Source organism: Mirounga angustirostris, unplaced genomic scaffold (assembly GCF_029215605.1).
Source record: "Mirounga angustirostris isolate CCGP_5_RB_7025 unplaced genomic scaffold, mMirAng1.0.hap1 SCAF_13, whole genome shotgun sequence".
In the NCBI taxonomy this organism is placed as follows: domain Eukaryota; kingdom Metazoa; phylum Chordata; class Mammalia; order Carnivora; family Phocidae; genus Mirounga; species Mirounga angustirostris.
Window position 1 is genome coordinate 26,396,639 of NW_026991721.1, and position 19,929 is coordinate 26,416,567.

The 19,929-nt window shown below is 34.8% G+C and overlaps 1 protein-coding gene across 1 annotated transcript in view; it reads left to right on the forward strand.

Moving 5' to 3' along the window:
* CCDC73 (coiled-coil domain containing 73) overlaps positions 1-19,871 on the forward strand; it is a 64,640-nt gene extending 44,769 nt beyond the window's left edge. The window contains exons 8-12 of the mRNA XM_054512000.2: positions 3,931-4,065; positions 11,048-11,228; positions 12,752-14,254; positions 16,223-16,356; positions 19,650-19,871. Coding sequence (XP_054367975.2) covers positions 3,931-4,065; positions 11,048-11,228; positions 12,752-14,254; positions 16,223-16,356; positions 19,650-19,871 — 2,175 coding nt within the window. The remainder of the gene's footprint in view (positions 1-3,930; positions 4,066-11,047; positions 11,229-12,751; positions 14,255-16,222; positions 16,357-19,649) is intronic.
* The last annotated feature ends 58 nt before the right edge of the window (positions 19,872-19,929 follow it).

Below are 19,929 nucleotides of genomic sequence, written 5' to 3' on the forward strand. Positions count from 1 at the left end.
GTACTGTCAGGATAAGGAAAACTGTAAAGTGAAAAGAGAATATACTGAAATATGTCAACCATGCCAAAAAGAGATTAGTTGCACTCAGAAAATTAAAATTCATTTTTCCCTGAGACCATAGCCATGCCCCTCCCACAAGGAAAAAATCAATTGAATGAAGAAAAATATGCATTCAGTTTCACTGGTGAGGCCTCAGTCTATAAATTTGTATGATATTGGTTTTGTCTTAGGATTTTTTAGCTTCTACAGTCATTTCACTTCAATATGCTTTAGCACTAAAGAGAATATAGTTAAGTAAGAAAAAGCTGAGGGTGCCTGGGTGGCTCAGTCGGTTAATAAGTGTCTGCCTTCAGCTCAGGTCATGATCCCAGGGTCCTGGGATTGAGTCCATCAGGCTCCCTGCTCAGTGGGGAGTCTGCTTCTCCCTCTCCCCTTGCCCCTCCCCCCTGCTCATGCTCTCTCTCTTACGCACGCTCTCTCAAATAATCTTTTTTTTTTTTTTTTTTTTTAAAGAAAAAGCTGCTATGGTTATATGTAAGAGTTTTCTTGAATGGGAGGTCAGATCTACTCTTTAATTGTATTTCTATCTCTATGTAAGTTTTTCACCATTCTTGAGTGAAGAACAGTAAAAGTATTCCTACTGAGTTTGGATTAAGATGGGTTTTTAAAACTTAAAAAGATACAGACAAAAATAAGATGGAATCATACAAATGGCTATTTCCCCAAAAAACAGTGAAAGAGATACTGTACAAATAAAATTTTGTGAATATTTTTAGAGAGTATAGTTAAAATTCATTTAAATATTACAAAACAGTGTATGTGTATCTGTTTTCATTTGACTAGTTCTATAGTAATGGGTATATATAGACAAAAAGACAATAAATGAGAATGTTCAGAAATTATTTAGAGGAGAGGGCAGGTCACAAAAGGAATTTAATTCACACCATTTATTGAGCATCTACTGTGTGTTAGGCATTATTCTAGGTACTGGATTTTGAGAGATGCCTAAGATACAAAGATCAATAAAGGGCTCACATTCAAATGGACAGATAACTATGAAATTGACTGCAATAGCATGGAGTGGTTTTAGTAGTATTAACAAATTACTGTGAAAGAACAAAATAAATCTTATCATTTAGCTAAGTTGGAGAAAGTTTTAGGGAAAAGATGACACTAGTTTGGCCCCGAAAGATAAATAAGGTTTCACCAACAATATGTGCCCATTTCCTATACTTCTCTTTCCATCTTGTTGGCATTCCATTTAGTAAAGAATGGGAAAAATCATGGAGGCGTGAAACTGCATTTTCAAGGGTGATGAGCAGTCTGATTTGAATAAAGCATAGGATATGTGGAATGTGACATTGGAAAATAGGTTGAGATCATCTTCCAAAAGGCTCCTTACTAAGGAAGTTGAATTTTATTTTATAAGTAATGGAAAGCCACTGAGAATATTAAAGCAGAGAAGTGACATAGTCAGATCTGAGTTTTAGAAAAATAACTCTTACAACAGTATGGAGGATGGCCTTATGGAGAGAGACCAGCAAGAATACTGTAAATAATCTAACCTTGAACCCATGAGGGTGTGAATTAGGGTAGTAGTAGTGAGAACAGAGAAGAGGAATAGATGTAAAAAACATTTAAAAGTAGAATTGTCAGGATAGTGATATTTTTTATTTGTTTATTTATTTATTTTAAAAGATTTTATTTATTTATATGACAGAGAGAGACAGCGAGAACAGGAACACAAGCAGGGGGAATGGGAGAGGGAGAAGCAGGCTTCCCGCGGAGCAGGGAGCCCGATGTGGGACTCGATCCCAGGACCCTGGGATCATGACCTGAGCCGAAGGCAGACGCTTAACGACTGAGCCACCCAGGCGCCCAGGATAGTGATATTTTTTATATAATAAAGATTAGAAGGAGAAAGGAGTCAAACATGACTCTGAGATTAGTATAACTAGTAGAATGATAATGTCATTAACTGACATAAGAAATGTGAAAGGAGAAGCAGATTTGGGAGATGAAAATAATGTGTTTAATTTGGAAGCTGTTGAATGTATAGTGCCTGCAGGACATCTAGCCTGAAATGCATACTATGCATTTGGAAATAAGAATCTAATCTTAGGAGAGAAGTTGGGAGATGAGATACAGATTTAAGGTTTATTAGCATAAAGATAAAATTTCAAGGTATAGTTATAATCATCTATTGAAGGAGTGGAGAACTATAGAAGAAGGCTAAAAAAAGAAAGAGTAGGGTGTGTGTGTGTGTTGGGGCAGGGTGGGAGGGGGAGCCTGGTAAGAACAGTGAGAAAGGTAGGAGGATAAAGGAAGAGTAATACCATGAAAACAAAGAAAAGAGGCTGTTCCAAGAATAAGTAGTCAGCATAGTCATGCTACAGAGCTGTTAAATGATATGAAACTTGGGAAAAATCCTTTTGCTAATTTGCAGGTTAAATCTGTGGGGTGGGGGGGAAATCTGTAGAACAGTGAGGGCACGAGTCAGGTTGTTAAGGAGTGATGGGAAGTTAGAATTTGAAAGTAGTCAAGTGTGGACTTTTATATTAAGGAAGTGGGAGGGGCGCCTGGTGGCTCAGTTCGTTAAGTGTCCAACTCTTGGTATCAGCTCAGTTCATGATCTCAGGGTTGTGAGATTGAGCCCCGCGTCATGCAACACTCTCAGTGGGGATTCTGCTCGAAGATTCTCTCCTTCTGCCCCTCCCCCAACCTATGGACACTCTCTCCTCTCTCTAAAATAAATCTTAAAAAAAAAAAAGGAGAGAGACAGTAATTGGGTCAAGGAGAAAAATGAGTTAAGGCTGTCAGAAGAGCATATTCTTTTTGTAAGGTTTGTTTGTTCTAGTTCTATTTGTAAGACTGAAGAGAACATGCTGGTATAGTGGGAAGGATTGTGAATAAGCAACAGAGAAAAGATTAGTGCTAGAACTAGGCCTTGAGGGGGATAGGAAAGGATGGGATAAAAAAATTCATGGAGAGTTGAGCCTTGGAAAAGAAGGACCTTGCACAGGTAGATCTTTAAAAGGTTAAAAATAGATGAGATGAAGGGAAAGTAATAGGTGAGTTCATGTCTGTTAGCCTCTACAGGGACTCGGTGGCACTTAACTTTGTCTTATATTTGAGGTTCCCAAGAAAGAGTACTCCCCCAAGAAAAAGATTATGAGATTTTAAATAGCCAGTGAAAGCCCCATTTATAGACGTAAATATTAGGCTGAAGTGTCAGTTATTTTTGCACTACTTAGTGCTCAATACTCGTCAGTCAGTTGAGTTAAGATCTGTATGTCTGATTTGCAACAAGAAAATAAAACTTCAAGAAAGTAATGAAGGTGTAACTTTTAGAGAATTTTAAAAATAATAATTTTTCATTTGTAACAAGAGGTCGGTTAATGTAGTAGTTAAGAATACAACCCATATATTTAGCTTTGGGTTTGGATCCCGACTATATCCACCTGATCTTGGCAAATTACTTAAACATATGTGAGCCTCACCTTTCTCACCTGTAAATTGGGGATTTTTATGAGTATGAAATTATACTTATTAAGTACTCAGCCCAATTCAATAAATGGTAGCTCTCAATATTAGTAATTACTTTGGGATCATTTTTATTTTTTTACTATTTCTAAAAGCTTGTATTAATAAAATATCTTCATACAAAACATTTTTTTAAAAGATAGATTTATTTATTTGAGAGAGAGAGAGCACGAGAGCAGCGGGGGGGGGGGGGCAGAGGGAAAGGGAGAGAATCTCAAGCTGACTCCCTGCTGAGTGCAGAGGCTAACCCAGGGCTTAATCTCATGACTCTGAGATCATGACCTGAGCTGAAACCAAGAGTCTGATGCTCAACTGACTGAACCACCTAGGCGCCCCCATACAAAACACATTTACATAACTGTTCATTTTGGTTAAATTTTATGTTAGGTTGACGAACTTAATGGAGAAATTAATGAAATTAAAAATGAGTTATCATCACTTAAAGAAACTCATATTAAGTTACAAGAACATTACAATGAATTATGTCATCAGAAGAAGTTTGAGGAAGACAAGAAGTTCCAGGTAAAGTTCAAGTGTTTGGGGGGTAGAAAATTTAAAGAAATTAGGACTATTATTGATGATTTTCTCTCTGCTTTGTATTTTCAGTGTCTCAACTTCTAAAAAATGAGTATAGCATGTAGTCTGTGATACATTTTCAGTTAATTTTTGTGTACAGTATGATATAAAGATTGAGGGTCATTTTTTGGACATGGATTTCCAGTTGTTCCAATACACACATTTTTTTAAAAAGACCTTTTTTCTCTCATTGCACCTTGGTATGTTCTTTGAAAATTAGTTGACTAATATATGTGTGGATCTATTTCTGAATTCTTTTATTATGTTCCATTGATTATATGTTTATCATTAAGTCAGTATACAACACTGTGTTTATTACTGTAGCTTTGTAAGAAGGCTTAAAATGTGGTAGTGCAAGTCCTTGAATTTTTTTTTTTCTTTTTCAAAATTGTTTTGGCTATTCTAAGTCCTTTGCATTTCCAGATAATTTTTAGAATCAGTTTGTCAATTTCTAAAAGACAGGTCTGTGGGATTTTGGGTTGTGTTGAATCTGTAGATTAATTTCTGAAGAATTGACATCTTAATATTGAGTCCTCCAATTCATGAACATGGTATATCTTTACATTTATTTAGACATTCTTTAGTATCTTTCTCAGAAATGTTTTGTAATTTTGATCGTGTAAGTCTTTAAAATGTTTTGTGAAATTTATCCTTGAATATTTCATGTTTTAGAATCCTATTATAAACAGTATTTTAAAAGTTAATTTTTCTAATTGTTTCTTGCTAGTATATAGAAGTAAAATTTGATTTTTATACATTGACCTTGTATCCTGTTACCTTTTAAAATTTATTGTAATGGTAGGGGTTTTTTTTCCCCTAATTTTTGGGTTTTCTGTGTACATTATCATGTCATCTGTGAATTTAAGGAAGTTTTATTTCCTTCTGCTTGTATGAATTTAACTTTTTTCTCAATTTAGTACAGTAGCTAAAACCCTCTAGTACAATGTCGAATGAAAGTTGTGACAGTGGACTTGCTTGCCTTATTCCTCCATTTCAGATGGAGAATTTTTAGTCTTTTACCATTTCATATGATGTTAACTATAGGTTTTTTGTATATGTTTTCAGATTGAGGAAGTTTCCTTCTGTTCCTAGTTTGCTGAGTTTTTATCATGAAAGGGTATTAAGTTTTGTGAAATGGTTTTTCTGTATTAATTGAGATAATTTTTTTCTTTATTCCTTTTAATATGTGGTTATTAACCAATTAATTACAGTAACTGATTTACAAATTTAAAATAACCTTGCATTCCTGAAATATGTATTTTCTTTTTTATAAATGGCTGGATGTAATTTGCTAATGCTATGTTAAGGATTTTGCATTGATTAGGAATACTGATCTGTAGGTTTTGTTTGTTCTTTCTTTGTATTCTTTTGGTCTGGTTTTCATATCAGAGTAATAATGACTTCATAAGATGAGTTAGAATGTGTTCCCTCCTCCTGAAAGAGTATTGTGTAGAATTGGTATTCTTTACTAAATATTAGATAGAATTTGCCAGTGAAGCTATCTATGCTTTTTCTTTGTGGGAATATTTTTAATAACAAATTCAGTATTATTTATAGGGCAGCTCACTCTATTTCTTCCTGTGTTGGTGTGCAGAAGAAAATAATTAACAGAGAGGCCTGTGAATGCTCTCCTTAGAAAGGCCTGCTTATAAAGTTGGCCCTTGACTGATACCTGGAAACTTGGATCTGGAGAAGGTTCCCCATCATTACCTAACTGCCAGGAGTGGCTCACTGTGCCTAAACTGTTAGTCAAACATTGTGGTTTATCTGAACATCTGTTTTCTTACTGGGAGTCTGGAGTTCTAGTGCATGCTAGGCAGATAGTGCCTGAATGACCAGCACCCAAAAAACCCTTGAGCACTGAATCTCTGATGAGCTTACCTGGTGGATGAAAATTCACGCTTTTTGTCACAATTCACTGCTGCAGGAATTAAGCATTTCCTGTGTGATTCCACTGGGATGGGACTCTTGAAAGTTTGCACCTGGGTTGCTGCAGACTCCACCCTGATATGCATTTTCCCTGTGCTGTTTTTGCTTTGTATTCTTTTGCTGTAATAAATCTTAGTCATTAGTACAACTGTATACTGAGTCCTTTGACCTTCCTAGCAAGTCACGGAACCAGGGGGTAGTCTTAGAGACTTACACCACAGTCATTTTTGGTAATTTTTGTCTCTCCGGGAACTTGTCCTTTTCATCTGAGTTGTCAGAGAGTTGCTCGTGATATTCCTTTATTATTACATTCCTCTCTAGGATCTGTATTGATTTCTTCTTTTTCATTTGTATTGTCCTGTCTTTCTTCTTCTTCCCACTCCTCTTCCTCCTTTTTCTTCTTCCTCTCTCTCTCTCTCATTAATTTAGCTAGATTTTCAATTTTATTGGTCTTTTCACAGAACCAGGTTTTGACTTCATTGATTTCCTTCTCATTTTTGTTAATTTACTATTTCACTGGCTTTTGCTATTAACTTATTTCCTTCATCATACTTTGGATTTGATATGCTTTTTCTAGCTGCTTAATTTGGAAACTTAGATCATTGATTATTGGTCTTTCTTTTCTAATATAAGCATATAAAGCTATAAATTTTCCTCAAAGCATTGTTACAGCTTCATTCCACAAATTCTGATATGTAGTGTTTCCATCCTTATTCATATTTTAGAATTCCTTTTGTAAGGTTTTCCTTGATCCATTGGTATGGGCATAAACCATATGGGTATCATCTATAACTGTTGTTTAATTTCCAAGTATTTGAGAATTTTCCAAATATCTTTCTGTTAGTGATTTCCAATATAATTTAGTTGTGGTCAGAGAACATTTTCTATAAGACTTTATTCCTTTTAAATATAAATATATCCTTTTAAATATAAATATCCTTTTAAAAAAGACTTGTTTTTTAGCCAAGCCCATTATCTATCTTGGTGAATATTTCTTTTTTTTTCTTTTTTAAAAAGATTTTATTTATTTATTTAAGAGAGAGAGAATGCACACAAGTGGGGGGAGGGGCAGAGGCAGAAGGGAGAAGCAGACTCCCTGCTAAACGGGGAGCCTAAGAGAGACACAGGACTCATCCCAGAGATGCAGGACTCGATCCCTGAGATCATGACCTGAGCTGCAGGCAGACGTTTAGCTGACTGAGCCACCCAGGCGCCCGTCTTGGTGAATATTTCATGTGCCCTTGAAAAGAATGTGTATTCTGTTATTGGTTGGTTGAATGTTTTATAAATGTCAGATCAGGTTGGTTGATAATGTTGTTCAAGTCTTTTCTATCCCTACTGAATTTTTTGTATACTTGTTCTATCAATTAGTGGGAGAAGACTATTGAAATCTTTAATTATAACTGTGAATTTATCTTTCTTTTTTCAGTTCTCTCAGTTTTTGCCTCATGTGTTTTTAAGCTCTGTTATTAGGTGTATATACATTTATGATTGTTATGACTTCCTGATTAATTGATCCTTTTATCATTATGAAATATCTTTATTTTTCCTAGTAATATTTCTTGTCTTGAAATCTATTTTGTATAATATTAATACAGCTATTCCATCTTTTATGATTAGTGCTTGCATTACATGTCCTTTTCAATCCTGTGACTTTTTCTAATGGGAATATTCATAATTCCTTTATGTTGAGTAATGACATGAAGAAGTCTTTTATTTTCTCTTTGAGAACTGTTTCTTGCATTTTTTTTTTTTTCTGGTAAAATATACGTAAAATTCACTACTTAAACTATTTTTATGTGTGCAGTTCAGTGGCATTTATGAATTATTCATTCATAAATGGGCATGGTTGTGTACCAATAAAAGTATATTTCCGAAAACAGTAGGCTGGAGTTGGCCCACTGGCCATAGTTTGCCAAGTGCTTTTCTAGAGTAATTGATCATAGTCTGCTTTTAAATAATATTATGTCAAATTCTCTGATTAGTAAGAAGCTTACAATACTATATTCTCATTTTCTGCTTCCTGATTTTTGTGGTATTTTTATAAAACACTTTACTTTTACATATGTTATCAACTCCACCATATATTGTTATTTATTTTATTTTAAATTGTTAATTACCTGGTTAAGAAAATGAAGAATTAGAGAAAACGTCTTTTACATTCACTCATATTTGCCATTTCAGGCACTCTTTATTTGCTTGTGTAGATCCAGGTTTCTAGCTGGTATCCTATTACTTCAGCTTGAAGAATTTCCTTTATTTGTGCATGTGTGTGTAAGCGTGCACATGTGTGTGGACATCTGGTGAGGAATTCTTCAGCTTTTGTCTGGAAAAGTGGTTATTTCTCCTTAATTTTTAAAGGGTATTTTCACTGGATATAAAATTCTAGATGGCCAGTTTTTTCTTTAATTCATTTAAAGATGCTGTTCCATTGTTGCTTGCATTGCATATTTTGCTTAGGATTTATTGAATGATTTGTGAATCTGTGGAATGATAGTTTTCATCAAATTTGGTGAATTTTTGGTCATTACTTCTTCAAAGATTTTTTTTCTGTCTCATTCCTCTCCTTTTATGGGACTTCAACTACACATACATTAAACTGCTTGATAGTGTCCCCCAGGTTATCAGGTGCTGCACATTGTTTTCAGTCTTTTTTCTCTGTCTTCTCCTATTGGGATTTTCTATTGTTCTGTGCCCTGAAGTCCAATGATCTTTTGTTTTAATATGTTTAATCTTGCTGTTAAGCCTATACAGTGTTTTAAGTATTGTAGGCAGACTCTAAGACAGCCCCAAGTGATTCCTACTCCATTTATTAGTGTTCTTTTGTAATCTTCTCCCCGAGTCTGAGCTGAATTTAGTGACTTGTTTCTAATTAATAAAATACAGCAAAAGTGGTATGATATCACTTCTGAGATTAGGTTTTAAGATGACTGTTGTTTCTGTCTTAGATGCACCACTTAGAGACACCACTCAGTCTTTCTGTGCCTCTTTCTCTGAGCCCATGCAAGGTCCAGGCTATTTGCTAGAGATGCCACATTGTGAAGAGAGGCCCTAGGGGAAGAAAGGCCACATAGAAGAGAACTTAGGCACCCCACCCAACAGCCAGCACCAACTGCCAGCCATTGAGTGAGCTTTTTAGAAGCAGACCCTCCAGCCCCAGTTAAGGCTTCCAGTAATGATAGCTTGCCTAGAACCTCATGAGGGACCCTGAGTCATCAAGCCAAGTCATTAATGAATTCCTGATTCATTGAAACTATGGCATAATAAATATTTGCTGTTTCATACCACTAAGTTTGGGTAATTTGTTACACAGCAATAGGTAACTAATATCTTCTTCTAAGATTTCACACTTAGTAAGTACTGAAACCAGGATTTGAACCCGTATTTATCCAAGACTACAAAGCTCCTGGTAACTACCATACTGTTTTTGTCATTCTCCTTTGCAGATTTTTCCTTTGCAAGTTTCTCTTTTTCTGCCTCATCTGTGGATTTCATTAGCATTTTATCCTTTACCCTCTTTTTTCCCACAAAATATACTCTCACTAGTCTCATCAGCTTGAACATCTTCAGTTGCCATCAGTCTACCAATGATTTTCAAATTTACATTTCCAGGTAAATTTTCTCATAAGCTCCGGATTCATAAATCTGGATGTTCATTAGACATCTCCACCTTATTATCTTACTAACTTTTCACACTAAGCAGGTTCAAACAACCCATGACATTTTCATCCACACCTGCTACTACTCCTGTTTTCTAGTTGAGTAAATAACATCCACCAGTCACCTACATACCTAACCTGAAGTCTGTGAATCAATCTTGACTCTCTTTCACATCCTATCATTCATCAAGTCCTGTTTATTAGCTCATAAATAATTCGTGTATCTATTCAGTTCTTCATCTCTAATGGTATCGCCTCGACTATGGCACTATGACACTCTTCTGATGCATCTCTCTGCCTCGTGCTGTCTCCCTTTAATTCAGTATTTTTCAGACTTCTAGGTGCAGCCTATTAGTGGTTCATGGAAATTAGTTTAGTGGTCTGTGACCAGCATTCTTTAAAAAATGAAATAAAGTAGCACAGAAAACAATGTAATCTCATTAAGAGTAGATATTTGGTGTGCTGTGTTGTAGAACATTTATTTCTCATTGCAGGTTTTAATCAATGAAGTTTAGAAAACATTAATCTATTCTTGATGCTGCAGCCAGAATGGTCTTTCCAATCAGATCATGTTTATTACCTTGTCTAAAACCCTTCAGTGACTTCTCATGGTATTCTTGGAACTCCTCCACATGCTGTATTTGGCCCTTAATGACCTGGGCGTAGCTTACCTCAAGCATCATCTCTCTCCATTCTCCCAGGAATGTAAGCTCTAGCTGAAATAAATCCTTAGTAGTTCCATGGAAAGACTATAATCTTGCTTGCATTTAGCATCTGTATATGCCATTTGTTTTCCCTGGAGTGCCTCCTTATCCTCATCTAGATTCTTTTCCTATCTTCCTCCTGGATTGTTTTTTGATGCTAGGGTCTGTAGGTTGCTCATCATTGTATCCAAAAGCTTAGTGCAGTGTTTCCATGGAGTATGTGCTGAATATGTATAGGGAATAAAAGGATGTTGAATTGATTCACTATTTTAAAGATACATAAAAATACCAAATACTTAAAACAATTCGCTAGCCACGACTACCTTGCTTTTAATAAAAGAGTGGTATTTTATTACATATAATGTGTGAGATTACATAATAATGTGGAATGCATGTTGAAAACCTCAAAGGGTCTCAATTTTGTTTAAATATGATAAACTATACAAAATGAGGTTAAAGTGATCTTGTTACAAAGAGTAGTATATTAAATTTAGCAAGTCATTTGGCTTTCAAATAGAAATTGCTGAATGGTTGACCTGAAACACAGATTCTTTCATCAGCAGAATTTGTTCAGATGTCTTGTACTACTTAACAATATGTTTTACATTAAAGGTATTTTTTTCCATTTTACATTAGAATATTCCAGAAGTAAATACTAAAAACAGTGAAATGTCAATGGAAAAATCAGAAAACATCATCATACAGAAATACAATTCTGGGCAAGGAATAAAGAAAGATACTTTGAGTTTTTGTTCAGATACTAACTACAGAGAAAAGGAGAAGAAAGAAGGTCCATTTATAGAAGTCATTATAGAAGGTAACCAGCTTATTGCTATTTTCTAATTTTATATATTGAGCACCCCCCCGCCCAAAATAAAGGATCTGTCAAAGTGCTGTGCTAGGCCATCTATGGAATTTAGGGGAATATCAGTTACAGTCTTTGCTTTGAGAATCCTGTACTATATTTGAAGAAACACTTTTTCATTTGTATATGTCTTAAGACAGGCCTCTTTTGAGCTATTCTTTACAGTCAGTATTTTTGGGGAAAATTCTGTTTCTGTCTTATCATTTACTCCATGGCTTTTTGCACTGTTTTCTGCATTCACTGCTTTGTGGAGTGTGTTCTCTGGGATACGAATAACCTTCTGGTATCAGACCTAGAGCACTTTTCTTAGTTCAGATGGCCTTTCTGTAACCATTGAAATAATTTACTAATTTGTCCATCTTGAAAAAGAATTGTTTATAAACACCATAAACTTAATTGTATGAAAGTTTTCAAACCTAGGCTGAACAACCACTTGGTGGAGACGTTGTAGAGAGAATGAATGGACTAAAGCCCTTCAAGTCCTGAATTTTGTATTCTAAATTTTAACCGTATGGAAATTTTGAAATCTATGGTTAAAACCCAGATGAATAAAATATGTGTCTTAAGTATTTTATACATTTGCCCAAAAGTATCCCCAAACTTTAAAATACTTAGAAGGTAATGAATAAAAAGTGATGATTGTCTTGAAGAAACAGCTAGCAATTCTGGATCCTGTAGTTTAAAAAGAAAACCACAGGCCTAAAATGGAGTCTCTCGTGTTAAGAACCTCATGTCAGCAAACCAAAACTTAATACCTAACCAAACTGCAGCTTCAACCCCAGGAATGTAACCTTTAATCAGTCAACCTGGAATTTCCTGGTCGGCAATAAGAAATCCATTGATAGACCTCTTCCTTTCCCCTTAGGAGGGCGACCTTGCCTAAAACAATGTATTCTTTGCTAATAATTTCCTTTTTCCACTCATTCACTACCTTTAAAAACCTTTCCTTTTTTTCCGTAGCTCGTTGGGGATCTTTTCTCTTTGCTAGATAGGATGCTGATTCAATGAATCATTTAATAAAACCAATTAGATCTTCAGATTTCCTTGGTTAAATATTTGTTTGACAGTAGTAATAGAAATTAGAGTCTAACTTGTTAGGATAAATTCATTTTTATTTACTCGACTGTGTGTTTACATGGAATTGTACTGCATGCTCAAAAGGAAGTGTAACAGACTAGAAAACTAAAAACCATTTCCTAATACCCTCAACTTACTTCCCTCTTTTTAAACCAAAAATACTTTTGCTGTTATGAAATAAAAATTTAATAGGAGTAGAGCCAAATATTTAGCACGCTAAATATATATTATGACCAAGGGAACTCAGTATTTCGTAAAATTGGTATCATAATGTTTGTGTAATGGCCAATGAAATATTTAAGGCTAAATATGTTTTTACATAAATAGGTAATACATTATGTCTTATAAAAGCAGGTTTTAGTGTATAATATAAAAATACTGTGTTCTCATCATGACAGATTTACAGCTTTTTGAAAAAAGCTCAAAGAATGAAACTGATCCTGCTATATCTCAGGATAAAAATCAGAGTGAAATCTCCCTAAGCAAAACCCTTGGCACAGAAAAAGAACTAATTAGTCAAGGACAAACCTTGAATGTTACTGACTTTAGAAAAGCAGTTACTTCAGAAATAAAAGACAAGGTGGGTTCGGGAAAAGACAATGGATGTACAGAATTTAAGTCACCAAACAATTCTTTTTTAGTGGTAGATAGATCAATAGAAACAGAAAAGATACGCCTAGAAAGAACTGAAGGATTCGATCTTCACCATGCAGATGTCCATCTGGAGGTTGAAAATAACAGATCATCTAACAGTATATTAAGTGAGATGATGGCTCACCATACAAATCAAAAGAAAGATGTTTCTGAAGATGAACCATTCATACAATTCAGATTGCTTCCAGGGATTCAAGAAAATGCCACAGAGAAGGAACTTACAAATAGTGACCAAACCAAAGCAGATCTGGATTCATCTCTCAACGTAAAAAAGAATGCTGTTCAGTGTCAGAAATACAGTTTACAGGAGTCAAGTAATGTTATGTTAGATGATAAACAATGTAAAATAAACCAGATGCAACTGTTAAATAAAAAAAGTGAGTGCAGTGTATTGCCATTTAAACAAACTTCAGTTTTTCAGCAGATCTGTAGTAATACTTCAGAGAAACCTGAACTAACTATTCCCTCTGATACAGCAACTAACCACCCTATTTCATCGGCTGCTTTCAGTGAGAATTTGAAAGTACTTAAGAATTCAGATAAAAATGTTAATATTATGCCTATGTTGGTGAAACCCAACTCCAGCCCTAGTGAAAGAACTATATGGAAAAATCTGAATGAGATGCACACTAGTCAACTGAAGAACTGTTTGGGATATTTAGGAAACAGTGCAACCACTTCCCATCTTCAAGTTAAAAATGAGAATATACATACATCACAAGCAAAAGACATGAAAACTGCTGTTCCTACGCAAACTTCCACAGAAATACAGTTTTCTAATAAAGAGAGTCAGATTGATGAGAATCAGGTAACTGACGCCACAAAAAATGACCTCTTCCTTTTTGTGAATGTCAATGAAAGACAGCATTCATTGTTAGATAATACAGAGAAAACAGAGTCATTAAATGACATCGTTTCAGGAAAAATTTACAGTGAAGGACAGCTGGAAGAATCATGTTCATTTCACATAAAGCCATCTGGAGATTTAGTAAACAGAAGTGGAAGGTCAGCCTTTGATCTTTCAACTTCAGATAAAAAAACTGAGAAAATTCCAGTATATGTGAATTTCTTAGACCCTAGTCCTTGGTCAAAAGTAAATCAAACTAAAAGTCAAACACTGAGCACTTCAACTTCTAGCATTCCTTTGTTGAAGGAGAGACCAGTAGGCCCATCAGAAAACAAAAATATGGTTTCAATGACACTTTGTAAAAACGATGATGATGATATCAAGAAGGATATTGGACCAGGTAAGAAAACAATGTTTATGTTTTCTTTTAAAATTTGAATTTCTACTCCTTATTCCTGATAAAGGGGCTGTTTATGTTTAAAATGAAACCATTTAAAATGTATTTTTTTTTTACCTAAACCTAAGATACTCTATACATGTATATATGTAAAAGTAGGAAAGGTTTTATTTAAATGAGGGGATTTCTTTTCGCCTAAATCTGAGCCGCTAATAGCAACACGTGCAAATGCATACTGGAAATTTAAAAAAATTTCACCAAGAAACTGGAAATAGCAGAAACAACCACAGGTCTAGGTCATTAATTTTAAATTAGCAACTATCTAATTGGAGTCTCGCAGTTGTTAAGGCTTCTGCCGGTGGGCACGTTTATTCCTTTTCATTCTATACTGAAAAACTTCCCTTATTTTCTTCTCCCAATTTTCTCCCTCTTTCCTTGATTTGTCTACTTCTAGCTTCCCTTCACCAGCACTAGAATCCAGCTTTCTTCATTTTATAAGCACTGTTGAGGTGTAACATTAATACATTTCATATCATTGATATTTGTAACTCAAACACTTTAAACGGGATCCCTTAGTTATGTACCAACATTAAAACATTCAGATATCCAACATTTCAGAGAATAGTGTATTCTAACCACCACATGAAATAAGTGTCCAAAGTTTTGCTTTATAAAAATATTCTAGAGTAAAAAATAGGGGGAGAGGTAAATGGATGAATACATAGGACTTAACATTGATGGGTGTTTAAGCTGGGTGATGGTCCTAAGTTCATACTCTATTTTTGTGTTTGAAATTTTTCCCACCAAAAATATTTGGAAATAGAAATATACTACGTATCACATACAAATGCTGTACAGATGTAACTTGAACAATGAACAACAGTTTAAGATTATCATGAAAAAAGTTTGCTCTACTAAAAGCAATCTCATAGTGAAAGTTATTGAGGTTATTAAAGATATTCTTAGATTTTAAAGGAACTTTAACAGTGTGCTTTTAGACCCACTAAAGAAATGCAGATTACAAGAAAGCTCTGAATAGCCCTCAGAGCTACCGGATTCTTTAAAAAAAGGCAATTGATAGAACTTTGAAGAGAAAAATTGGGAATTAAAAGCAAAATAAGCATATCAGGTTTACTAGCATAAATGGAGAGGTAATGCAGGGAAAAATAGAAACCACCAAAATACTGTAAAACCTCATTTTGCACACTATAATTTTCCTAATAAAATAAAATGTATTAACTTCAGAGTGCATTCATCTTGAACCTGTTGAATGCTGCAGTGAGGCAAGTGCTGTTAAGGTACTGGTCTCGTGTTTACCGTTTTCTCACAAGGCCTTTCTTGTAAGTTAAATCTCAATGATATAAATAAGTAAGGATGGAAGGGGAGATCTAAAATTCTGTAGAAATTCAACTTGTAAAATATCCACTCATAAAAGATACAAGTATCTTTTAACCTTCAAAGCTGACATGTTTCTCTAAATCATTTTTATCTACTTATTAAGTTCCAGTGACCCCTACTAGTCAGCCCGTTTGTTGTGTGTCTTACTGTGGCCGGTTTTATATTTTATAAATCTTGTAGTTGGTTCAGACTTTTTCCCGTCAATCTTAACTGTTAAGATGGCTCACTTAGTATGTTTACATCTGTGGCAATGCAATAACCAGGGGAATTAAGGTAACACTTTATGGAAGTTATTCTGTTTTAGAAGATATTTATACCATTTCACTCATTTTAGTGTGGAACCAGCACGTTTTAGAAAGTAGCAATAAAATTATGTTTTCTGAAATGAAATGCCTAATGTATATTGAGCAAAGTCAACGAAGACTACAAAATGTTCAAAGTAAAAACAAAATAGAAATTGTTGCTTTTTAAATAGAAAAGCATAGATAGGATCAGAGAAAAACAAGTTCAGTCACTAAAATGAGTGCCTGGAGAATAAAATTCAGTTGTTGCCATTTCCTCTTTGTCAACCAGATACTACCAGCATTAACAGAGTTGCTGACACTTTGAATAACTCGAGTATCCATCCAGATCCCAAGGGAGAGCCCAGTGAAGAGAGGAATGCAACTGCAAAGACTTTTTACGATTCTTCTTTTCCCACAGAACACGTAAGTCAATTAAAAATATTGCCGAGCAGACCTTAGTGAGCTAATTCTACAGATATGTGTAGAACTGTATGCATCTGGATGCTTTAAGACCTCACTGATCTCCAAAATAATATCAAGAGGGCAACATGGCACCATTTTTCACAATTAAGGTTGATGGGAAACAGCAGGAAAAAGTCCCAGTGTATAAATCAAATAGATATAACCCAGCCTGTTTTGGGAAGGACAGCGTGAGGTAGTGTGTTATGTATGTACTTCTATTTTTTAGTCACCCAAACTTAGGAGTAGTGGCATTTGGGCATTTAAAATTTTATCTTAATAAAAGATGCCTCAAAATAATGCAATCAATTAAGTTCCATTGTTCTTGATAGTGCTTTTAAGTAATTACATCATTTTGGGAAACTACTGCAAAGAAAGAAATTTAAATTATTTCCATAGTTAGAACACAGTATGCGAAGGAATCAAATATCCTTAATATATGTGATATCAAGTATGGGGGTATATATATTTTAAGCAAAGTATTTGTAGAGATTACATGGCTCCACAAGTCCATTTGTCATATGACAAGCAACTAACTACAGCTGACCAGTTTTTTGGCAAAATTTACAAGTTATTTTTATCTCAGAGTGCAAAACTTGAGCATGAAAAAGCCTGTATTGTTCAAAATCTTAAAAACAGGCAATTACAGGTGTTAACTGCTAAAAGGTATAACCTAAAAAGGTTAGGAAAGATTACTTACAGAAAAAAACCAAGTGCACAGTGACAAATTTTAAAGTCACTGTGTATTTTTTAAATTTTAGAGGTACACATAAACTTTCCCTTAGGACCTATAAAACAAAAATTACAGCACTAACACAGCCTTAACAAATACCAGCTTTTAACAATGTATTTTATTTTCGTTTTTAAATTAAGTTCATTTAAGTTTTAAAATGCACCCCAGGCTGATATAAAGAAGACTGGTCACCTGGCTGGGGGAAATTTTACGCCAAAGAGTAGATCTTTTAGGCAGAAAGAGGAGATACAGCGGTAATGAAGTGATTTTTAAAAGGAAGTGATAGGAAAGGAAGGAGCAAAGATATGTAGGGACATGTCTGGAACGAGAATTACTGCTGTAGGCTGCAAAACCTCAATTAAGCCAAATATGACAAGTTGTTACGTGTAAACTTTAACACTACATCTTGTTTCTCCAGCCAATCCCTGCTCCTGCCCCTCCCACCAAGTAGGTAGTTAAGGGGAAAGAAGCTAAAGCAGGTATGTGTAAATGTCTCTTGTCTCTCCATCATCAAGATAAAGAAGTCAAGGATTCTGGAAAATTAGTAATTTGAACCTGATATCAAATGCACCAAAATGCATCAAGCATTGTGAGAGACCCCATTAAATCATAAGACCATCAGTCAGTTTACCTCAAAATCGGCAACCTAAAGTTAGATTTGATATATTTCTCTAGATCTAGTCTCTATATTGCATGATGACTTACTTTCATTTTGGCCCTGTGAGCTAAATGATGTATGTTGGGTACTTACATGCCATACATTATCAGAAATACACATTTATGCCCATTTTTATCCATTACCAGTTACTCTACAACAGCATTTTGCAGCTAAACAGTGCTGATACTTTCGTTTTCATCTGTTACTTCATAAGAACATAGGCAATCAACTATGAACACAGCATCACCACAAGGATCAGAGGCTAAGAGTTCAAGGGGACTGTGGCTGACTGTAGAATTTTCAGGAGCCAAGCAGACCCATCCAAAAGGAGCAACCCTTAGGGAACTGAGGTTAAATGTAAACATTTAAGCTCACTGAAATATTATTACTATATAATCTCACTTTGAAAACAATGTTCTGCATGTGCCACCTTTTCCAGTCTAATGGGGAAATTTTAATGTAAGATAATACTCGAAGATCTTCACAAAGATCTGTAAACAAAATATATTCATTATAGCCTAATTTACAACAGTAAGCATTTCCCAGCAACTTAAATGTTCAACATATTACATTATGGAATATGGAATATAATGGAGCCATGTTCTTAGACTTTTAAGAACAGAGGAAAATGCTATAAATGTTCTAAACACAGAATAGAAAATATAATTATGATCCAGATTTTAAAAGTATACACACACGAAGAGACCAGAATATTTACATCAAAATGTTTAATGGTAGTTGAGATTTTAGGTAATTTTAATGTAATTCTTACTAAAATATATAATAACCTTTTACCAGATTTTATCTGGAATCAGAGAAGACCATTGAAGATTTTTTTTTTTAAAGAAATTTTGTGCAGCCACTGACAATGGTTTATGAGAAATTTTAAAGAACTACGAAACAGCCCACAGAGGGAAAAACCAGGACATAAAATTTCTATAGAATGATCAAATATGCTAAAAATAGAAAAAAAGACTAGTAGCAAATAATACTAAAATGTTGACCATTCTCTCTGGATAGATTACTAGTGATTTTAGTTTCTTTATTGGAAGTTTAGATAATAGAGGAAAAAGTATAATTATTATCAGAAAAAAATCTTAAAATGAAAAACTTACAATACTGTGTTAAAAAATATGACCCAATGCAGTGCCTTGGAAACATGCCAACTTCCAAATACCTCACTGCTCTTTCCTGTCTGTCCAACAGTGGTGCTCTGAAGCAGGAGAGGAAACAAAGTAAAAGGCAGTTTCTATATGGCAGTCTACCTCCGTTAGCATTTTGTTTTTTAAAGATTTTTATTTATTTATTTGACAGAGCTAGATAGCACAAGCAGGGGGGACAGTAGAGGGAGAGGGAGAAGCAGGCTCCCCGCCAAGCAGGGAGCCCGATGCGGGGCTCGATCGCAGGCCCCGGGGATCATGACCTGAGCCGAAGGCAGATGCTTAACCATCTGAGCCACCCAGGCGCCCTCCTCCATTAACATTTTTAATTTTCCCCTGGCTTTGATAGAAGATACCAAACATAGACATGTTTGGGAGGGGAAGAGGAAGGAGTAGCAGACAAAACAGATTTTGATCTGCAATAGTTTTAAATATCTTTTCTTTCAGTGTAGGCTCAAGACCTTTTAGAAAATGTTCATGGTATCCCTGGACTTTACTAGGGATCTTAAGGATCTACTACACAGGCATGAGCCTCCAGGTGCACATTTTATTGTTTTATGCCAAAATAAGTTGAAAATTAGTCAAGAAAAATGATGGCTTTATCACATACTCATAATTGCAGGATTTTCTTTTAACTCTTATTGATGATTTTAAAAAAAAAACGAGCAATTTCAATGGTAAGGAAAACAAGTTTGGTCTTTTCTAGGTGAAAATAAAGCCTCTGAAATCAGTTCTGCTCCAAAGCCATTTTCAGGCAACCAAGATTAAAGATCCTGCCGATGTGGCTGCACCTTCTACTGTTGAAGATGACTGGCAGAGCCTAGTAACAAATCAAATTAACGAAATCGAAAACTTCCTAAGCTTAGAAAATGACAACCAACCTAAGAAAAGAAAAGCAGAAGAGATGTTGGAAAAAATGACAGATTAAAAGAATGTTGATAAATGCTTTCAGTGGTGAACAGAGATTTAATTGAAATATCAATAAG